This window comes from Euwallacea similis, chromosome 10 (genome assembly GCF_039881205.1).
Source record: "Euwallacea similis isolate ESF13 chromosome 10, ESF131.1, whole genome shotgun sequence".
NCBI classification, from domain to species: domain Eukaryota; kingdom Metazoa; phylum Arthropoda; class Insecta; order Coleoptera; family Curculionidae; genus Euwallacea; species Euwallacea similis.
Window position 1 is genome coordinate 2,789,932 of NC_089618.1, and position 16,064 is coordinate 2,805,995.

Below are 16,064 nucleotides of genomic sequence, written 5' to 3' on the forward strand. Positions count from 1 at the left end.
AAGAGCACAAATTTGACATCGTGGCTCGTTCTTTTGTTTTAAAAATGCCGCTGTAATTGTATACCAAACCAACAACTGAGTTGCCACATTACTCTTAAAATACTCATTTTTCCCGCCTGAAAAGTATCTTGAGAGAGAAATTGTTCAAAATACAATTAGTTAAGGAACCCTGTACAAATTCAAACATGCCCTATAATATTTAAATATTGTAGCTTTAATACTAGTTTCCATTAAACTGCTTTACTATGTACATATATCAGATATTTGGCATCATAGCTTTAGGCATTTGTTTTGTAAACCACATTTTAACTGTCAATTATTACAGTCAAAACAATGCTGCCAAATTTAATCCATATTTGACAGCTTAAATAGAATTGTTAGAGCTATGATATACTGCCCTGAATATCGGTTTTTGCAAAGATAAAGTTTTAAGCAGACGATTGTCTGAAATATGGCATCATAGGTTTAGTCCTTGGTTTCAAAAACGACACTGCCGTCAAACTTAAGTCGACGTTATCAAATTTAAAGCCGAATTCGCCTAGGGAAAATAATTATAAAACGTAGTGATTATTGTCAAAAATGCGACTTCACTAGTCTCCAACATTACGCATCGTTCAATTGTTAAATTTATTTGGCCGCACTTCCAAACTTAAAATTCCATTAATTCTTGTTTTAAAGGGTAAAAATCTCCAAAAAACCTTGAAACACTGAATATTTTCTTTGACTTTGGGGGGTGGCTTGAAGCGTCTATTTTTTAAGAGACGTGTCAAATTAAAGCAATGTTGCCATACACTTGCATTTAGGCAGTTAAAATGAAAATCGTTGCATTGGGATTAAGAAACCTACATTGTCTTTAGAATGATTTCAAAATCCATTAAGGATTTGTGCAGAGACACTTTTTAAATTTAACATTGATTTGGTCAATTGTTTCTGCTAATTTTTTATCATCAAAATTAAAACGCGACGTTGCCAAACTCACGCACCATTTTCCATAACGAAGCCTGGATTGTGCTAGCTGTTTGTATTTTAATGGTGTTACTTTGCTCAAAAGCCAGACGATACGCCACTGCTCGGAAAGATGAACGTGTACACCCCAAAGCCCGCCTTCCAACCGGCCCCGGCCGCCCACCGTTTACGACATTTCAACGCCGCGAACGAGTTTCACATGTTTTTCGTCTTAACGACAAACTTAAAACCGATTAATTGGCATTTTTCGTTGTGAACGCGCGCACCCTGAAATCGGGCCAAAAAACTGTTATTTTGCGGCTCGTTATTTCGATTTTGATTTAGAATTTATTGCGAATCTTTCAAATTGGAATTTATGACCTCAAGTCAATCCACAGGGCGTATCTATGATGCCTAAATAAAAAACCGCTGAAATAATTAATTATAAAAAATATATATTTCATTAATACACGATATGAACCAACTTTGATGACGCTACAGTCCTCAGGCCTGTCTGCATCAGCGGCGTTGGATTCAGTGCGGCTGTTGACACATGTGTCAAAATTATTTGGCCAATCAGAATTTGGCGAGCTAAAGGAGAACAAGAGAACTCGTGCCTGCTTTTGTGACATGTGAAAGAGTGAGGCGGAAATATTTCAGCTCCACTTTATTCCTCCGGTGCAGTTAATGCGTCTCTTGTAATCCACTTGACAGTTCTGTTTAATTGTTATTTATGTAAGAAAAGGGTTGACGGTAATTTATCGGCTTTTTGAAAGTTTTGAGCATTATTGGGGTCCTCGAACGATCAATTATGTATTTAGCGTTGGAATTAGGGCCGTCAAGATGATTTCCGAAGGCTCAAAAACTGGTGAGAAGCTGAGAAAGAAACCTCTTCTGCAGTGAGACTTTGGGGTAAGGTCAGATTAAAGTGGATAAATTTAATTTATGAGTTTCTGCTCGATTCGATATCTTTAGTTTCAGTCCAACTGGGCCTCTCCGTGCAGGTTATTTCAATAATTTTTGCAAATTTAGGGAATTTGAGTTTTTGAGATTCTTAAGGCGTGTATCATTCGTCACAGTTTCGAAACTGAAAAAAGGCTCAAATGCCTTTTAAAGAGAAACATTCTCCTTCCTGATGAGATGAGATATTTATAAAAATTCTCAGTTAGGGGGGCATAAAGCATTGGCGTGCCAAAATAAACAAAAACTGTATAATAGCACCCAGGCAACGTTGCTTTTCTAAATGTCCTTTCTTGTCCAATGCTGAATGTGTAAGTCCCGTACATGTGTCAAGCCCATTTGGACATTATTCTCACAGGTGAGTGTCAGTCCTTATTTTAAGCAATATGACACCGCCGTGCAGCCATTAAGCAATCTATGCTTGAACTTTTGCCATTCGAATCGATGACAAATGACTAAATTTAAACTTATTTTTACGACCATCTAAAAGCAATTTTCTCATTATCGTCATTTCCCCCATTTACGGTGTTGTCAACAATTAATGTAAACGCCATTATACCGACGTCACAGGTCCTCATTGGCCACAGGTAAGTACCTACCTGAGCCGACCAACCAATGGTCATTACCACACCTTGAAAATGGCGACCAAAAGTCGCTTCTTGCTTGGGAATTGGAGACTTGTATTGCCATTCTAAACTGAATTGCGAGAGATTAAAGTGGCCCGGGCGCCACCAAACCGTATCGATGACTCAATTTGCTGGTTTGTTGTAAGGGCATGTCAAAACAGTGGCGACCTTTCAAGTAGCCCTCCGGGGTTTTCGCCGTGGGTGGCCCCATAACAAATCGCCATTCAGGTTGAACAGAGTTTTAAAAGCAAATACAGTTGCCTGAAGTGGTGAATTAAACTTGGGAAATATTGAGATGTGTCCTTTTCTGGTACATCTGGCAGCAGCGTCTTTGTTGAAGATTTTGACAGATTATGTCTATAGTGGCAACAAAAGAAGAAAACAGCGTTGTCACTTGTAGTTGTAGAAATTTCTCTGTTTATGATTTTTTTATGCCCAACTAAGTTAGTACACTACTGCATGCTTTCTGTTTCATCGATAGCATATTCGTCTAGCATTTCTCTTTTCATCCGAGAAATGTAACATTTACTGACAATATATGAATCTCTCATATTGCTCATCCATTTCCTCCAATATTCATCAGTTTTTAACTAACTTTCAAAGATAGTTGTTGAACTTGTAAGTTTGGCAACATCGCTTTTAAGAGTGTACTCAAACAAAAAAACTTTGCGACTGCGATTTATTCTCTTTTTGTACCTGGAAATATAAACATTTGCTGACAACTTATGGATCTCTCATATCGCAGTGTTGTTGTCCTTAAGGTCCATTGTAGTGTGTGTCTAAATTTGCATGGGTATTTGAACCTAATTTCCTCTAGTTTTTATCCTCAGTCCTAAATTTGGCTGCTCTGGAGAGGTCAGTTTTGACGATAGTTCGCAACAAAAGGAAATTATATGGTGTTGAGTCTTGTGCTTTTTACTGCAATATTTCCTCTACGACGACTGTAACTCGCCTTAAATTCTACAAAAATTGATAACATTCCTTGTAGTTTGACAGTTCGAATAGACCTGTCATTTGTGAAACAAAAGATCAGCGCTCTGTTGCCATTTTTTAAAATTTTCAATGTTGTTAAGCAATTTGTGGCAATTTAAGTTTCCAATTCGCATTAAATAGAACAGACAATGATTTAACGCCATTTTTGCTTTTTCATAGTTTGAGAATAAAACGTCCTGTAGATGGCCGTTTAATGAACTTTTAACTGTCGAGATGGCGTCAGCAATAAAACGGTTTAGTTGGCATAAACGCCAGTCGGAAGCGGCTCAAAAAGGGTCATAACTGACCGTTTCGAGTGTCAATGACGAGGGCTTGATTGATTTGAACGGCTGTTCATCAGCTTTGCCTTTTAAAGATTGTATTCGAGTAGTTTGACCCCTTTTAAGCAGTTTTCTTGTCTCCTTTTCTCCGGTTGAGGCATACTGTTGTGTCTCAAATAGACCTGTAAACAAAAACGCCTGGAAATAGGCTCCGCGTGGCGGCGCTCTTTGCGGCTTCAAAAAGCCCCTTTAATCTCGCGCTTTTAAACAAAAACGACCACAATTACACGTATTTGGACCACCCAAATGCAGCGGCGGATCATCTGATCTGACCCGGGTCTTTAGTTTGAATAATAAACAATCCATGCCGCGTTTCCTTCGCGTTAAAAGGCAGCGTCGCGCCTGCCCTTTTGGCGTCCCTTTGCATGCGCGTTTGGGATATCGACACCTTGCTCCTGGTAACTGTTCTAATATAACGTGACAGACATAAACAAATTCTCGGTTTTAAAGGATTCACAGTTTCCTGTGCTATTTTATGTCCCGTTCAGAGGCGGCGCAGAGACTGGATAAAAAAAAAATCGTGCGTGATAAACCCGTGAAACCCCCAAAGCTCGAGGGCTATCAGCCAATTCTTGCACATCTCATAAAGAGTCGATGAAAGCATTTTTTGGTAATTCAGCGCATTTTTGTCCGACCCCGTCACTGGTTTAAAGAGCAGCAGCAATTTCTTATTTTAATCGCGATCATCTATCACGGATCGGTTTATTTTCGTTGCGAAGCCGACACACGTAAAGATGTACTGGATCTGGATTGCGTTCGCTCATCGGCTTGATAGATTCCGATTTTCTGGATGAAAGTTTTTTCACATTCGAAAAAGTACTAGAAATAGAAGAAACTGAACGGGAAGTAGCAGATGCAATATGGCGGGGCTATAAGCCATAAAACGCAATGTGTGGCATCTCATGCACAACGTGGACGATCGTCTCCATTGTTTGTTTATCCTGGGCCTGCAACAGAACCGCTCGGTATCCATAAAATTACCCTTTAAAACACATTGCGCTCGAAGTTTATGCTCGACATACAGGCGACTGCGTTCCGCAGTTGTTGCTTATTTTTCTTGCGTATAGGAATTTCTCATGTCCTTTTAGGCCACACTCAAGTGGCTCACCAACCATAACCGAGATAATTCCACGCATAGTGGCACTTTGTTCTGGATTTATTAGGAGTCCTTGTACCTTTCTAAGGTCACAATATTGACAGACCTTAACAGTTCTACCTAAACCATTTTCTTTGCCCAAAACCCATAAAAAGCCGAAACCACGCTTTTTTAAGTCGGCCTTATCTGCACCTCCGCTCCACGGCTGATAGCTGTTGTAGAGAATAACGATGTTTTAACAGACAAAAACCAGATAATCTTCAATCCCCAGTGGCAGGTAATGGGAGCACTTCCTTCGCCGCGTTTCTTATAGCAGCTCTTAAAGCTCATAATGTGGCCCCGCCACTGACTAAAAATGTTTTCCAATTATACGGAAAATTAGCGCGTCACTCATCCATCGTAAGAGAAAGAGACGGAGATAGGAGTTACACCCAACTTACATACACACGAGACCTCGGGCTGCCGAGCATATTCCCGTAAGATAAACAAAGAGATGAGAAGTGGGTGACAGATATTCCCTGGGCGAATTGAGGGGATCCATACTGTAAACTGTCAGTGAATTTATTATAAACAAATTAGGCAGCGTTAATTTATTAGTGTCTTTATTGTTTTCGACTTTTTTGAAGTTGAGACGGCCAATAACGGGGCATCGGAGACATGTGTTTGTTCTCAACGAGACCCAATGAATAAAACTATCTACTCAATTTAATTTCGTTAAATGCGTACTTTTTCCCCTATTCTCAATCTTTGAATTTGTCACATTCCTGGTAATTCTCTTTACTAAGCATAAAAAATATCTCGACAGAATTAATTATTTCAAATGTCAAGAAAAAAATTAATTTCAAATGAAATTATTTAATAAAACAACAGAGAGTTAAATTAAATTTTTGTAAACCATGCCTGAAATGTTCTTGGAAAATTTCTAATTGAAAAACATTAAAAAATTTTCTCTGGCTCCATCTATCCGCCGGCAGTTTACTTTCCGTCCCCTTTTCATAGCAGGTCTCTGTAACGTACAGGTTTCTATGATACCGTCAGGTTTCTTCATCTATGCAACTTACTACTTGTTTTCATAGATGTCTCTCCCGGTCAAAATTAGTCATCTCAAAAAAATGTATCAACTAATGAATAACTAATTTGCTTATTTCTCTTTTTTACGGATACTTCAACTTCGGTACTGGTGTTATGGAGTAGCGTGGTTGGGCGACAAACTAGGAAAGGCGGCGGTTTTTTTGGGAGTAATGGAACGGTAAATAAAAATTTTACCCTAGGCGCCTCATTTGTTAAGGCCGGCTGTTCAGTCTGATAAGATATTATAAATGAGAATAAATCTATATTTCGTTTTAGTTTTGTAATAGAAGTATATCTGATTTTAAGTAAAAGTATATTTAATTATTTGAAAGCGGTCTAAAAAATCTTGACAGTTAGATTTCAATTATGTAAAGAACTCTTCATCAACAGATGCGTCATTTCTTGATAATTCGGTGAATGCATTTTGCGTAGCAACGAAACTATTAATCAAATTATTTTACACAATAATTGCAATGAAGTGGCGAAGGCGCCGGAATATGTAATGATTTCTTTTTGGTCACCGAGAGTAAAAATTATAAACCTCAAAAGCTTTACTACTTCTCTTTTTATATTTTATTTGAAACAACAGTTCTTGAATTCATCAAGTATCAAGAAAGTGGTGAAACTTCGAAAAAAATGTTTATTCATCATCGTCAAGAAAAGTACATTTTGCATACTTAACAATATTTATTTACTCATAACTTATTAATTATGGATTACATATGAGTACGTGCTTAGTAAATAATATTACGTAATAATTTATCTACTAATTATCAATAAAACTCAAATTGTACTGTTTAAACATGTTTATTACTTTATATAAATAGGAAGGCTTATTACAGCTGACAGTGATGGAGCTAAAGGGTTACAGTAGAGATTATAAGGGATAAAAAAAGAGCCTCAGTACTATTCACACAGAATGCACTAAGGTTTCAGCTTTTCTACTTTGAAAGCCTCGCAGCAGTTATTTTTGGTGAAGGCGAAAGATTATCCGGCATAAAGTCTCGAAATTAACTTACCTATTGCGGCCAAGAAATCCCGCAGGAGTTTTCAAGTTACAAAGTTTCACGAGCTTACGCAGCCACCTACTTAGGAAGAACCAAATTAGCATTTCTAATGGGAAACTTTCCCAAGAACTTTGCGTTAAAGTTTCTCCCTGTTTTCATCCTACGGAAAATTATTAAATTTGTTCATTATTTTCAGGTGTTTCGGCGTAAGGCTTAAAAACATTGATTTTTAGTGGCATTCGGTGTATAAATAAAATGATGCCACCTAATCTGGGGATGGTGCTAGAAATCGAACATGTGTGCTATAACTCGTCAAAACGTGCCTTTTCTGGTATATCAAGTCTATTGTGAAAGGCTCTCATCTGAGACCGAAAACAATTAACTAGGAATTTTTCTGCATTTCTAGGAAATGACCATTTTTCATGGGCGTTTTAAGGAAATTTGAGAAGATTGTTTGTGTGTTCCCAAGCTACGGAAGTGTTGTGTCGGAAGGATAGGAGGAGCAGTTATGGTGGTCAAGATCCCAGATGACGACGACTCAAATATCATCATAAAAGAAGGCATGGAAAGATGCACGAGCTGCAAATTTCTGCTTCAAAGGCGAGCCGAACGAGATTAAGCGATTTTTAATGTTCCGCCGGTCCCATTTAGGTCGTACATATTAATTTGTCAGCAGCAGATTAAATAAGGTCATAATTAATACGTTTTTCCTAGGGCATTGCCAGACATCCTGGAGCCATTAGAAGCCGGATCTTTTGATTATTCAACGAGGGAAGACCTGGCTTGTATCCTGAAATAATAACGTCGAATATTTCCTGTGTTTTCTTAGCCTTTAGGTCAGCGCCCGTTTTTTATTGAAGACGCTAAGACGGTCCTCTGCTTTGGCTCTGTTGGGCAAATCTGCACCATTAATAGATGCGAATTTTGAAACGTTTTCTTGCAAACAAGTCAATTTGGATATGCCAAATGGTGTTCGAGAGAGATCTGCCTTACGTTACGTGTGAGACATTAATAGGCAAATTAGATTATATCAAACTTGAAGTCCGAATCAATTAACAGTAACCCAAAGTTTTAACGACCCCGATTTCCATAAATTAATCGGGCCGATTCCATTTGTTTTCCCCGATAATTATTGTTATTTAATTGGGCGCGATATTGCATCACCGCTCATCCGAAAATTAATGTAAATAAATCAACACTCATTTAAAAATTCACACTTAATCGTTATACTATTTATTGAAAATGATCGGCATTTTTTGTACAATGGCAGCACTGATTCAAAATCACCACAAGTGGTTAGACATGCTTCTTATCTTTTTCGGCCTTTTTCGAGTTGGAGTCCCTTCCCTGTCTAGTCAACGATCCCGAGAATAAATTTAAACCCAAGGGGGGAATGCTCGTGGTCTGGATCGGTGCGGCGATTCCGTAACTTACGCCGAAACTACCGGTAGTTCCACCGGAGGTGGTGAATGCGGCATCAGATTCGGGTTTGCTTTGAAATCCGGTGAAATCAACGGAGCCCGAGGAAACCGAAGTTCCGGTTGAGACTTGAGCACCGGCTAAGGCAGCGGATAAATCGAGAGAACCCAATGAGACCGATCCGGATTTGGCTTGGATATCGGCGACTTTCCGAGCGAAATCCGAATCGACGGAAACCGAAGAAACCGACCCTGAGAGAGTACCAGTGGTGGAACCAGTAACTAAACTTGCTAAACCGTCTTTAACGGTGATGGAAGATGGATGGATAGATGCCACTCCTACATCACTGGCGACTACATTAGTTCCTAAGAAAGATCCAACAGAGGATACAACACCGGATGGGATGGTGGAGAGCGTAGGCAGGTACGTAGAACGTAGACCAATGTCGGATGCTACTACCGAGACTGCGGGTTGTTGGGCGACTACCACAGAAGATGGCTGGTGTAGTGAGTAACTCTGGATTATCTGAGGCTGCACCGGCACTGGCACCTGACGTTCCACGGCGACGACTCGCTCAATTGGTACCGGGACCTGCACTTGACGTTCGACGTGGACGGGGTATGGGCGGTCTACGGGAACTGGGACGTGCTTCTCCACGGGCACGGGCACTGGACGGTCCACGTGTACTGCATAGGGAACCTTCTTTTCCACAGTGTACGGCACTGGTTTCTCAACAATTACCTGCGAAAAGAATTATTTTTAAAAATTCAATGAGCGAAAACTGGGTGAAAACAAGAAGACTGGGGGCCATATTATTTCACCACAGAAAAATGTACACTTACCGGTACTCGCTTCTCCACTGTAACTGGTACTGGCCTGTCCACGTGGTACGGGACTGGGACCTTATAGGGCACGGCCACCTGCTTTTCGACGGGAACGGCGTAAGGTTTGTTGATGTACACGGGGTAGGGAATCTTCTTTTCGACGTGGACAGGGTAAGGCTTGTCTACAGGAACCTCAACTTTGTAGGGAACTGCGACTGGTACCTGACGTTCCACAGTAACGACAACCGGGCGGTCGACTGCGTAGGGGACTTTCTTCTCCACGTGTACAGGGTAGGGCTGAGGCACGGGAACTTGTACGGGAACTGGACGGTCCACGGCTACGGGAACCTGCTTTTCCACGGTTACTGGGTAGGGCCGGTCCACGGGCACTGGTACCGAAACTTTCTTTTCAATGTGCACTGGATAAGGCCTGTCGACGGGATATGGGACTGGGCGATCTACTGCGAACGGGACGCTTTTCTCCACGGTCACGGGTACTGGACGGTCAACGGCGACGGGTACCGGCACGTGCTTTTCTACAGGGACTGCGTAGGGCTGTGCTACTGGCACCGGCACGTGCTTCTCTACAGGAACCGCGTAAGGCTGTGGTACTGGTACTTGCACAGTCTTGGTATGCACCAATTGCGCTACTTGGGGTTGTTGCACCGCCACCACAGAAGGATTGGAGGCGACAACGTTGGTAGAATAGACCGAGGGGTTGGCCAAGCCGTAGTTGGTAGCATAGTTGATGCCGGTGGCGGCAGGGATGTAGGTGGATACTGCGGGGGTGGCAGCATGGTAGGTGGTGATGGCAGGGGAGCCAGTGCCGTAAGTGGAGATTGCAGGAGCTACGCCGTATGTGGCGGTGGCCGGGACGGCGTTGCTGTAAAGGGAAGTGCCTCCGTGGTAGGCCGTGCCGAAGAGGTAAGCATTAGAGAGGCCGTATTGGGCTTCACCGAAGACGCTGCGTTTGTTTCCCTTGTGGTCCGGTTTTTTTGGGGATTTGGCGTGGTCGGCGCCCAAAGCGGCTGAGAGCCCGATGACTAGAATCAACTAGAACGGAAAAGTCAAATAATAGTTCAGTAGGAAGGATGATTGAAAGAAAATTGAAAATGCGTATGCAGGCTTATTCAAATCCTCTGCTCGCCATTGGGATCTCGAAAACCGTAAGAGATTCCAAACCAAAACTTGAATATTTTTATGTCGAAGAAAAACTGACATTCGCTCAGATTCTTTTTATCTTCTTCTCAGCTTATTTGAAGATGTTATCAACAAATAATGTCACTTGCGCATTGATACTGTCCTCTGCAAGGCAGAGGTATGGGACTTTTAATACGACGTTTCGGATTGTCGAGCATCATCGACGACTTTTTTTCTAAAAGGCTGAAAGAAGAATATTGCGTCCCCGGCCGAAGTTTATTCGCTCAAGAATGTAATCCTGATTTCTACCCTTGACATACACAGCGTTTTACGCCAAATGATATATTTATAACATTTTATCTATTTAGCAAATTATCTCTACAGGGTGCATACGAAATGGCGCCCAGATTCTGGAGTACGGCACGATGTTCAGTGCCATCATACGGGGTGATTCATTAATAATAATAATTGCGATTTCCGCGTTGCTAATAGAGAGCACCACTTACGGTCATTTGTACTGGATTGTTAATTAACAACTTTTTACTCTGTATGACTAACATGCAATCTGGTTCAAAATCTGATAGAGCAATTGCAAAAGAGCAAAAACGTTTTTCCATTAATTATGTATTCTCGTTTAATTTCGATATCTCGATCCGTTGTCGACAAAAATCTATTAAACGAGCACTATGTTTAAATTTAGTAATACGAGGAATTAAAAGCGAAACAAACCGAGTGTATTTTCATTTGCTAGAACACATAATTCATCGCCTAAAAAAAACATAACTTTACAAACTTTCAAGTGTCTAACCTGGACATTTTGAAAATAACGGCAAAAAATGAATTAAAATTTTAACTTTCAACTCCCTGTATACGGGGGGTTTCAAAACATGTGTCAAAAAATGTAGGGTGTGATCATTTGGCTCATTTTAAGAAGAAAAATTTCTATTAACATGGGTCCGTAAATGCACCGTTTTCGAGATATAGGGCATTAAGAAACAATTTTTAAAAAAAATTTTTTACGATATCTAAGGAATCGTTTGAAATACTGAAGTCACATATTGTACATTTATTATCATTAATATTAGTTACGTTTTGAGTACTTCTTCAATTTTTTTCCATGTGTCAGAGGCGGAGATTTTAGGGTTGCGTGAGATTTTCATGTTTATTCATGCTGCTAATTTTTTACATGTTTTTCATCACAAAATATCATTTTCCTCGACAATGGTTCGCGGTTAGAGTATCTGATCATGAGCACCTTTTTCGCGTAGAACACATTCGCGATATAAAACGTGCCTTTAAAATTCTAATTTTCCCAGTGACGTAAAAATTGGGGGCAAAAAAATATTGTTGCAATCCGTAACACAATGTAGCCCTGCGAGTTAGTGGGGGAAGTCTCGAATAGCGCGCGTAGCTCCGCTACAACAAATTACATAGAAAATCGTCTTTAGACCTGAAATCCAGGCTTCCACATCTGGATAACATAATACAGAGAAAAATTCACACTTTCTGCCATACTTCTGTGTATAAACTGTGCGTTTAAAAATACCACTGGCACAATACCCTCGTAATTTTCAAGAAATTACCAACAACGAGTCATCGAGCCTATTAAGTAGACCGCAATATTACTTAGGCCTCGTAAATGCCACCCGAATTTCGCCGCCAAAAATTCGAACGGAAATTAACACTTAATTAAATGAATCCAGATCACAATTTTTCCACTTACCAGAGCCTTCATCGTTGTACCGTCAAATTCACAGACTCAACACCAACTGATAACCCATCTCGCGACCTTATCGCATTTATATAGTCTCATCGGTCACGGGGGAAACTGGTTCTATCAGCTTTGGGAAAAGAATAAGTCGAAATTAAAAACATAAATTACAACTAAATCAGACCGGTCTTGGAGATCTATATGGGTGTCTAATCTAAAGGAATTTTGGTAATGGGCTTCGCTGCGAGATGCTGGAACCAGCGATGGGTTCGGTAGGAATGGGGAAAGTTATCGATCTGAGATTTTGTTGAAACGAAGACGAAATGGCCTGTTTCGTGTCATTTAACTGAAGGAAACCTGGCCTAGTTGCTCGGTCAGAAATTCAAAAGGGACACAATTATTGCAGACGGGTTTTAGCAAAGCTAATTCTTTCCGAATATCCCAGCCAAGTTCCCTTCAAGCTTTCTAATCCTCGGAAAAAATGTTTTCAGTTTTTGAGTCACGGCCAGGTTTTCTAGGGTGAAGTTTTCTTCGCACTCAAAAACCATAAAAAAAATGCTGAAAAAAATTAAGTTTTCTGCTCAAAAGGCGCTTTCGCTGACTTTAAATTATTATTAAACTTTAAGAAATCGCAAAGGTCTCGCAAGAATCGACTTTGGATCGAAACTCAAACTTCTTTGTCCTCAAATTTGAAAAGGAAAACTTCTATTTAATTTTAAAAAATCGGCCAAATAGCAACTTAACGAGTCTCGTTTCAGCCAGATTTTGCTTATTAACGCCTCTTCAATCTTTCAACCGGTTGACTGACCATTATTTTGAATTTCCGAAAATCTTCTTAAAGTAAATAATCAAAACCGTGAAAAACCTCGAGAAATCTCAGATAATTTTATTGCAGAAAAGAGTTAGCTGGGAAAATCCTTCACCGTCTTAACGTGCCAAATTTACCAACAGCAAGCACCACCCGCAGGTGGTTCTGGCTCAGAAAGAAGTACCTACACGTTGAAAATGACATCGATGACATCACCAAGTTGAGTGAAGTCGCAATTAGCTAAAGAATCAACGGACGCCGAAAAGATTTCTAATGTGAGGACACGGTCTTTCAAACTCGCATTGACCAATGCTCCGCTCTGATTTCGTCGTTTCTGTAGAATTTTTTTCCTGGCGAAGGTAACTAGAGGTCGAAAAACATGGCCTAACCCGAACTAAGTAAACTGTCCTAAATGTTTATTTAAAAAAGTTGAAGCGACCTGCTGTGGGAATTTTTTTAAAATTAATTTTCTTGAAATATCTAGGAAGAGGATGTTCTCTTGGTAAATGGCGTCACAATGTTTTTCTTCCTTGAAAAATCGAATAAAGTAGTAAATTTGTGATCCGTTAAAGTGATTATAAAAAAATACTGTTTGTTAGCCGATAAAAATAACACCTTATTAATATGTTTGTGTCGACAATTTTAAAGGTCGCGCAATATATTAATTTTTATGGGAAATCAATGAAAAACAATCGATTTAAATGAAATTTCCTCTTAATCGAAAGCTGCACTCTCTCAGACACCTCTTCTCCCAGTTATCGTCCGATTTTCCCCCTTTTTGGGGCGCAATTCGGGTTGGATATGGAAACTACACTTCTAGGTTTTTAGTGACAACGTTTTAACAATCTTAAAATAGGACTTTTGCATAATCAGAATTTTTAATTAATTGTGAATTTGGCAACAAACTTGGTAATATAGATTAGCGCTCAAGGTCCTTCAGACATCCTCCTAAGCGAACCATTAGCATAAGATATAAAAATTGTAATTTTTTTGGCTTTAATAAGATACGGACGAAAGGATTTATGCGAGTCTGAAACCGAAACCTTTACGTAATTGATTGGCCTCATAAATATGGGCTCGAAGTATCGATCCTTATCGATAGTCTCTTTTATCGTTGACTTCCCTGAAACGCCGATGAGGGCGCTGCGCGACGACATGGAGGGACTTAACACAGACATAACCTTACAAAACCGCTGCATAATCTCGAACTGATACACTATCTTCCAAGCTCTTTGCCGTTTTTAGAACAAACATGCTGCTTTTAATACATCATAAAGAAATGGCAGCTAAGAATTTTAATTTAGTACAGCTCTGGGATCACTGAGAGCGAAGACCAACGCTGGAGGTACTGGCAGACAGCTTGGCACCGTTCAGGAACAGGAAGTGACTCGCCCCGGGTGTTCCGCCCCCCGTCAACCCTCGTTTGCCCGACGACATAAAACAAAAATAGCCATCCATTAAATCTTTCGTTTGGCTTCGGTAATTAGGCACATTTTAGTGTGCCCGTCTGACGCTTCTTTGGCAGGTACCATCTAAAGCCCGGAGGGATCGTATTACGCTTCTTCGGCCTCTACGAGGGATCGTCAAAAAATTTTCTTAAAAACTCCCGGGAGACAAACTAGAAGCTAAAATTGAAGGCGTCATGGTGTCATCAGAGCCGTGTGACACGCACGAAATAGGGTCAAAGTTGAGAGGAGATTCATCAAAATTTTAAAAATAAAGCCGCTCAAAACATCCCACAGGAATGCGGCTAATAATTCGGAACAGCGATGCCTATTTGTGTTCAACACGGGAAAAAAATGTTGCAGCGGCTGGAAATAGATCGTCTGATTGACTGGGCTTAAGCGGTATACCAAAGGCATCAGGGACGTATTTCGATCTGGAAGAGCTCACAAACTACACCCTCGGTGCATACATGCCACCTGACGCATGCTCAACGCTTAGATTCTCAGTTGCGTCATCTGCAAATGGCAAGCGTTTGTTCAAAAATGGCGGATAAATATTGCAAGATGGCCACCATCAAAGTCCGGAATCATGTGCGGAAATCCGAATAAGGGGTGTGATAATTGGCTTGAACAGGTCCGTCCCTGGATGCGGATGCACGTCTTGTTCCTGTCTTGCGACAGGGCGCAAAAGAGCGAACCAAGACCGAGTTCAGCTCATTAGGAGCATCAATCACGTATCGAGGACGCGTTTTTATTATTTCGAGCACCTTCTGCTCGGCTGCAGCTTCCCCAAGAAGAGCGGCAGACAGTTTGGCTTGGAGCCTGAACAGTGTTAATGAATTTCAAGTGCGATGACCCCCCAGATTTTTTTCTTCTTGTCGAGCTCTACTCAAACGTCTTGACTCTATATTCCCGATGCATCCCGATTCTGGGTAATTAAAACTTTCCCGAATCTCAGCGTGATTGTTTGGCGACGAAAATGTGCCCGCACATGTGAGTCGTAAATCATGTAAATGATAATCTAAATATTTTTAATATCCCCGCGAATCTTCAGTCTATTCTTCGACGTCCCGCTGGGATTTATTAGCTGTCCATAACTTAAATGCGGTGTTTACCCGAGTGATGGAGAAATGCATTTGGCCCTTTTCAGCGACCTAATTCACCATCATGCGATGTTATTCCTCCAGGTTCGAAAACACAATAAAAGCGATTAAGGACCTCGACAATGGCGAAGAAAAGAGCTACTGTTCCTAAGAAAAAAATAAAAAATGAAAACGTCGATCAGGAGACTTAAATCTGGCGGATAATGGGGGCCCAAGCACGCTCTGTTTTTCCACGTGATGCGGACTCTGCACAGGACCGTTTCGTGGCTTACATGTGACACCTGGCGAGCTTGCACTTGCCGGGCTAAAGCCGAATATTTTGTTTATGAATTTTGTATATAAATGTATATAAATTGTCGTGGTGGAAGCCCCAAGAAGACATCGGTTGCGGGCCACACAACGAGAAAACTCGGCATTGACTTATCTAAACAAGACGTAAAACTATCGTCGGGAACCCAAACATGTGATAAACTCTGCCTTTTTCACGAGGATGCCAGTGTTGGATTAATATAAAGCCTCAGATGGGCCAACAACGGGAAACCGTTGTTAATCATTGTACGCTCGTTAAGTCTGTATTTGCTTAAAATAATTTTCCA

General features: G+C 40.6%; 1 protein-coding gene and 1 long non-coding RNA gene across 2 annotated transcripts; both read right to left on the minus strand.

Annotated features, from left to right (window-relative positions):
• Positions 1-8,314: 8,314 nt before the first annotated feature.
• LOC136411651 (MAGE-like protein 2) lies at positions 8,315-10,005 on the minus strand (the record flags this gene model as incomplete). The annotated part of the gene is made up of 2 exons (XM_066394304.1): positions 8,315-9,178; positions 9,280-10,005. Coding segments are annotated over 2 exons (1,590 nt in total), but the record flags the coding sequence as incomplete, so codon positions are not given.
• A 138-nt stretch (positions 10,006-10,143) lies between these two features.
• LOC136411908 (uncharacterized) lies at positions 10,144-14,814 on the minus strand. Its single transcript, XR_010752365.1, has 3 exons — positions 14,774-14,814; positions 12,125-12,242; positions 10,144-10,314 (listed from the first exon to the last, which is right to left on the minus strand). It is a non-coding gene; the product is annotated as an uncharacterized lncRNA (long non-coding RNA).
• Positions 14,815-16,064: the final 1,250 nt, after the last annotated feature.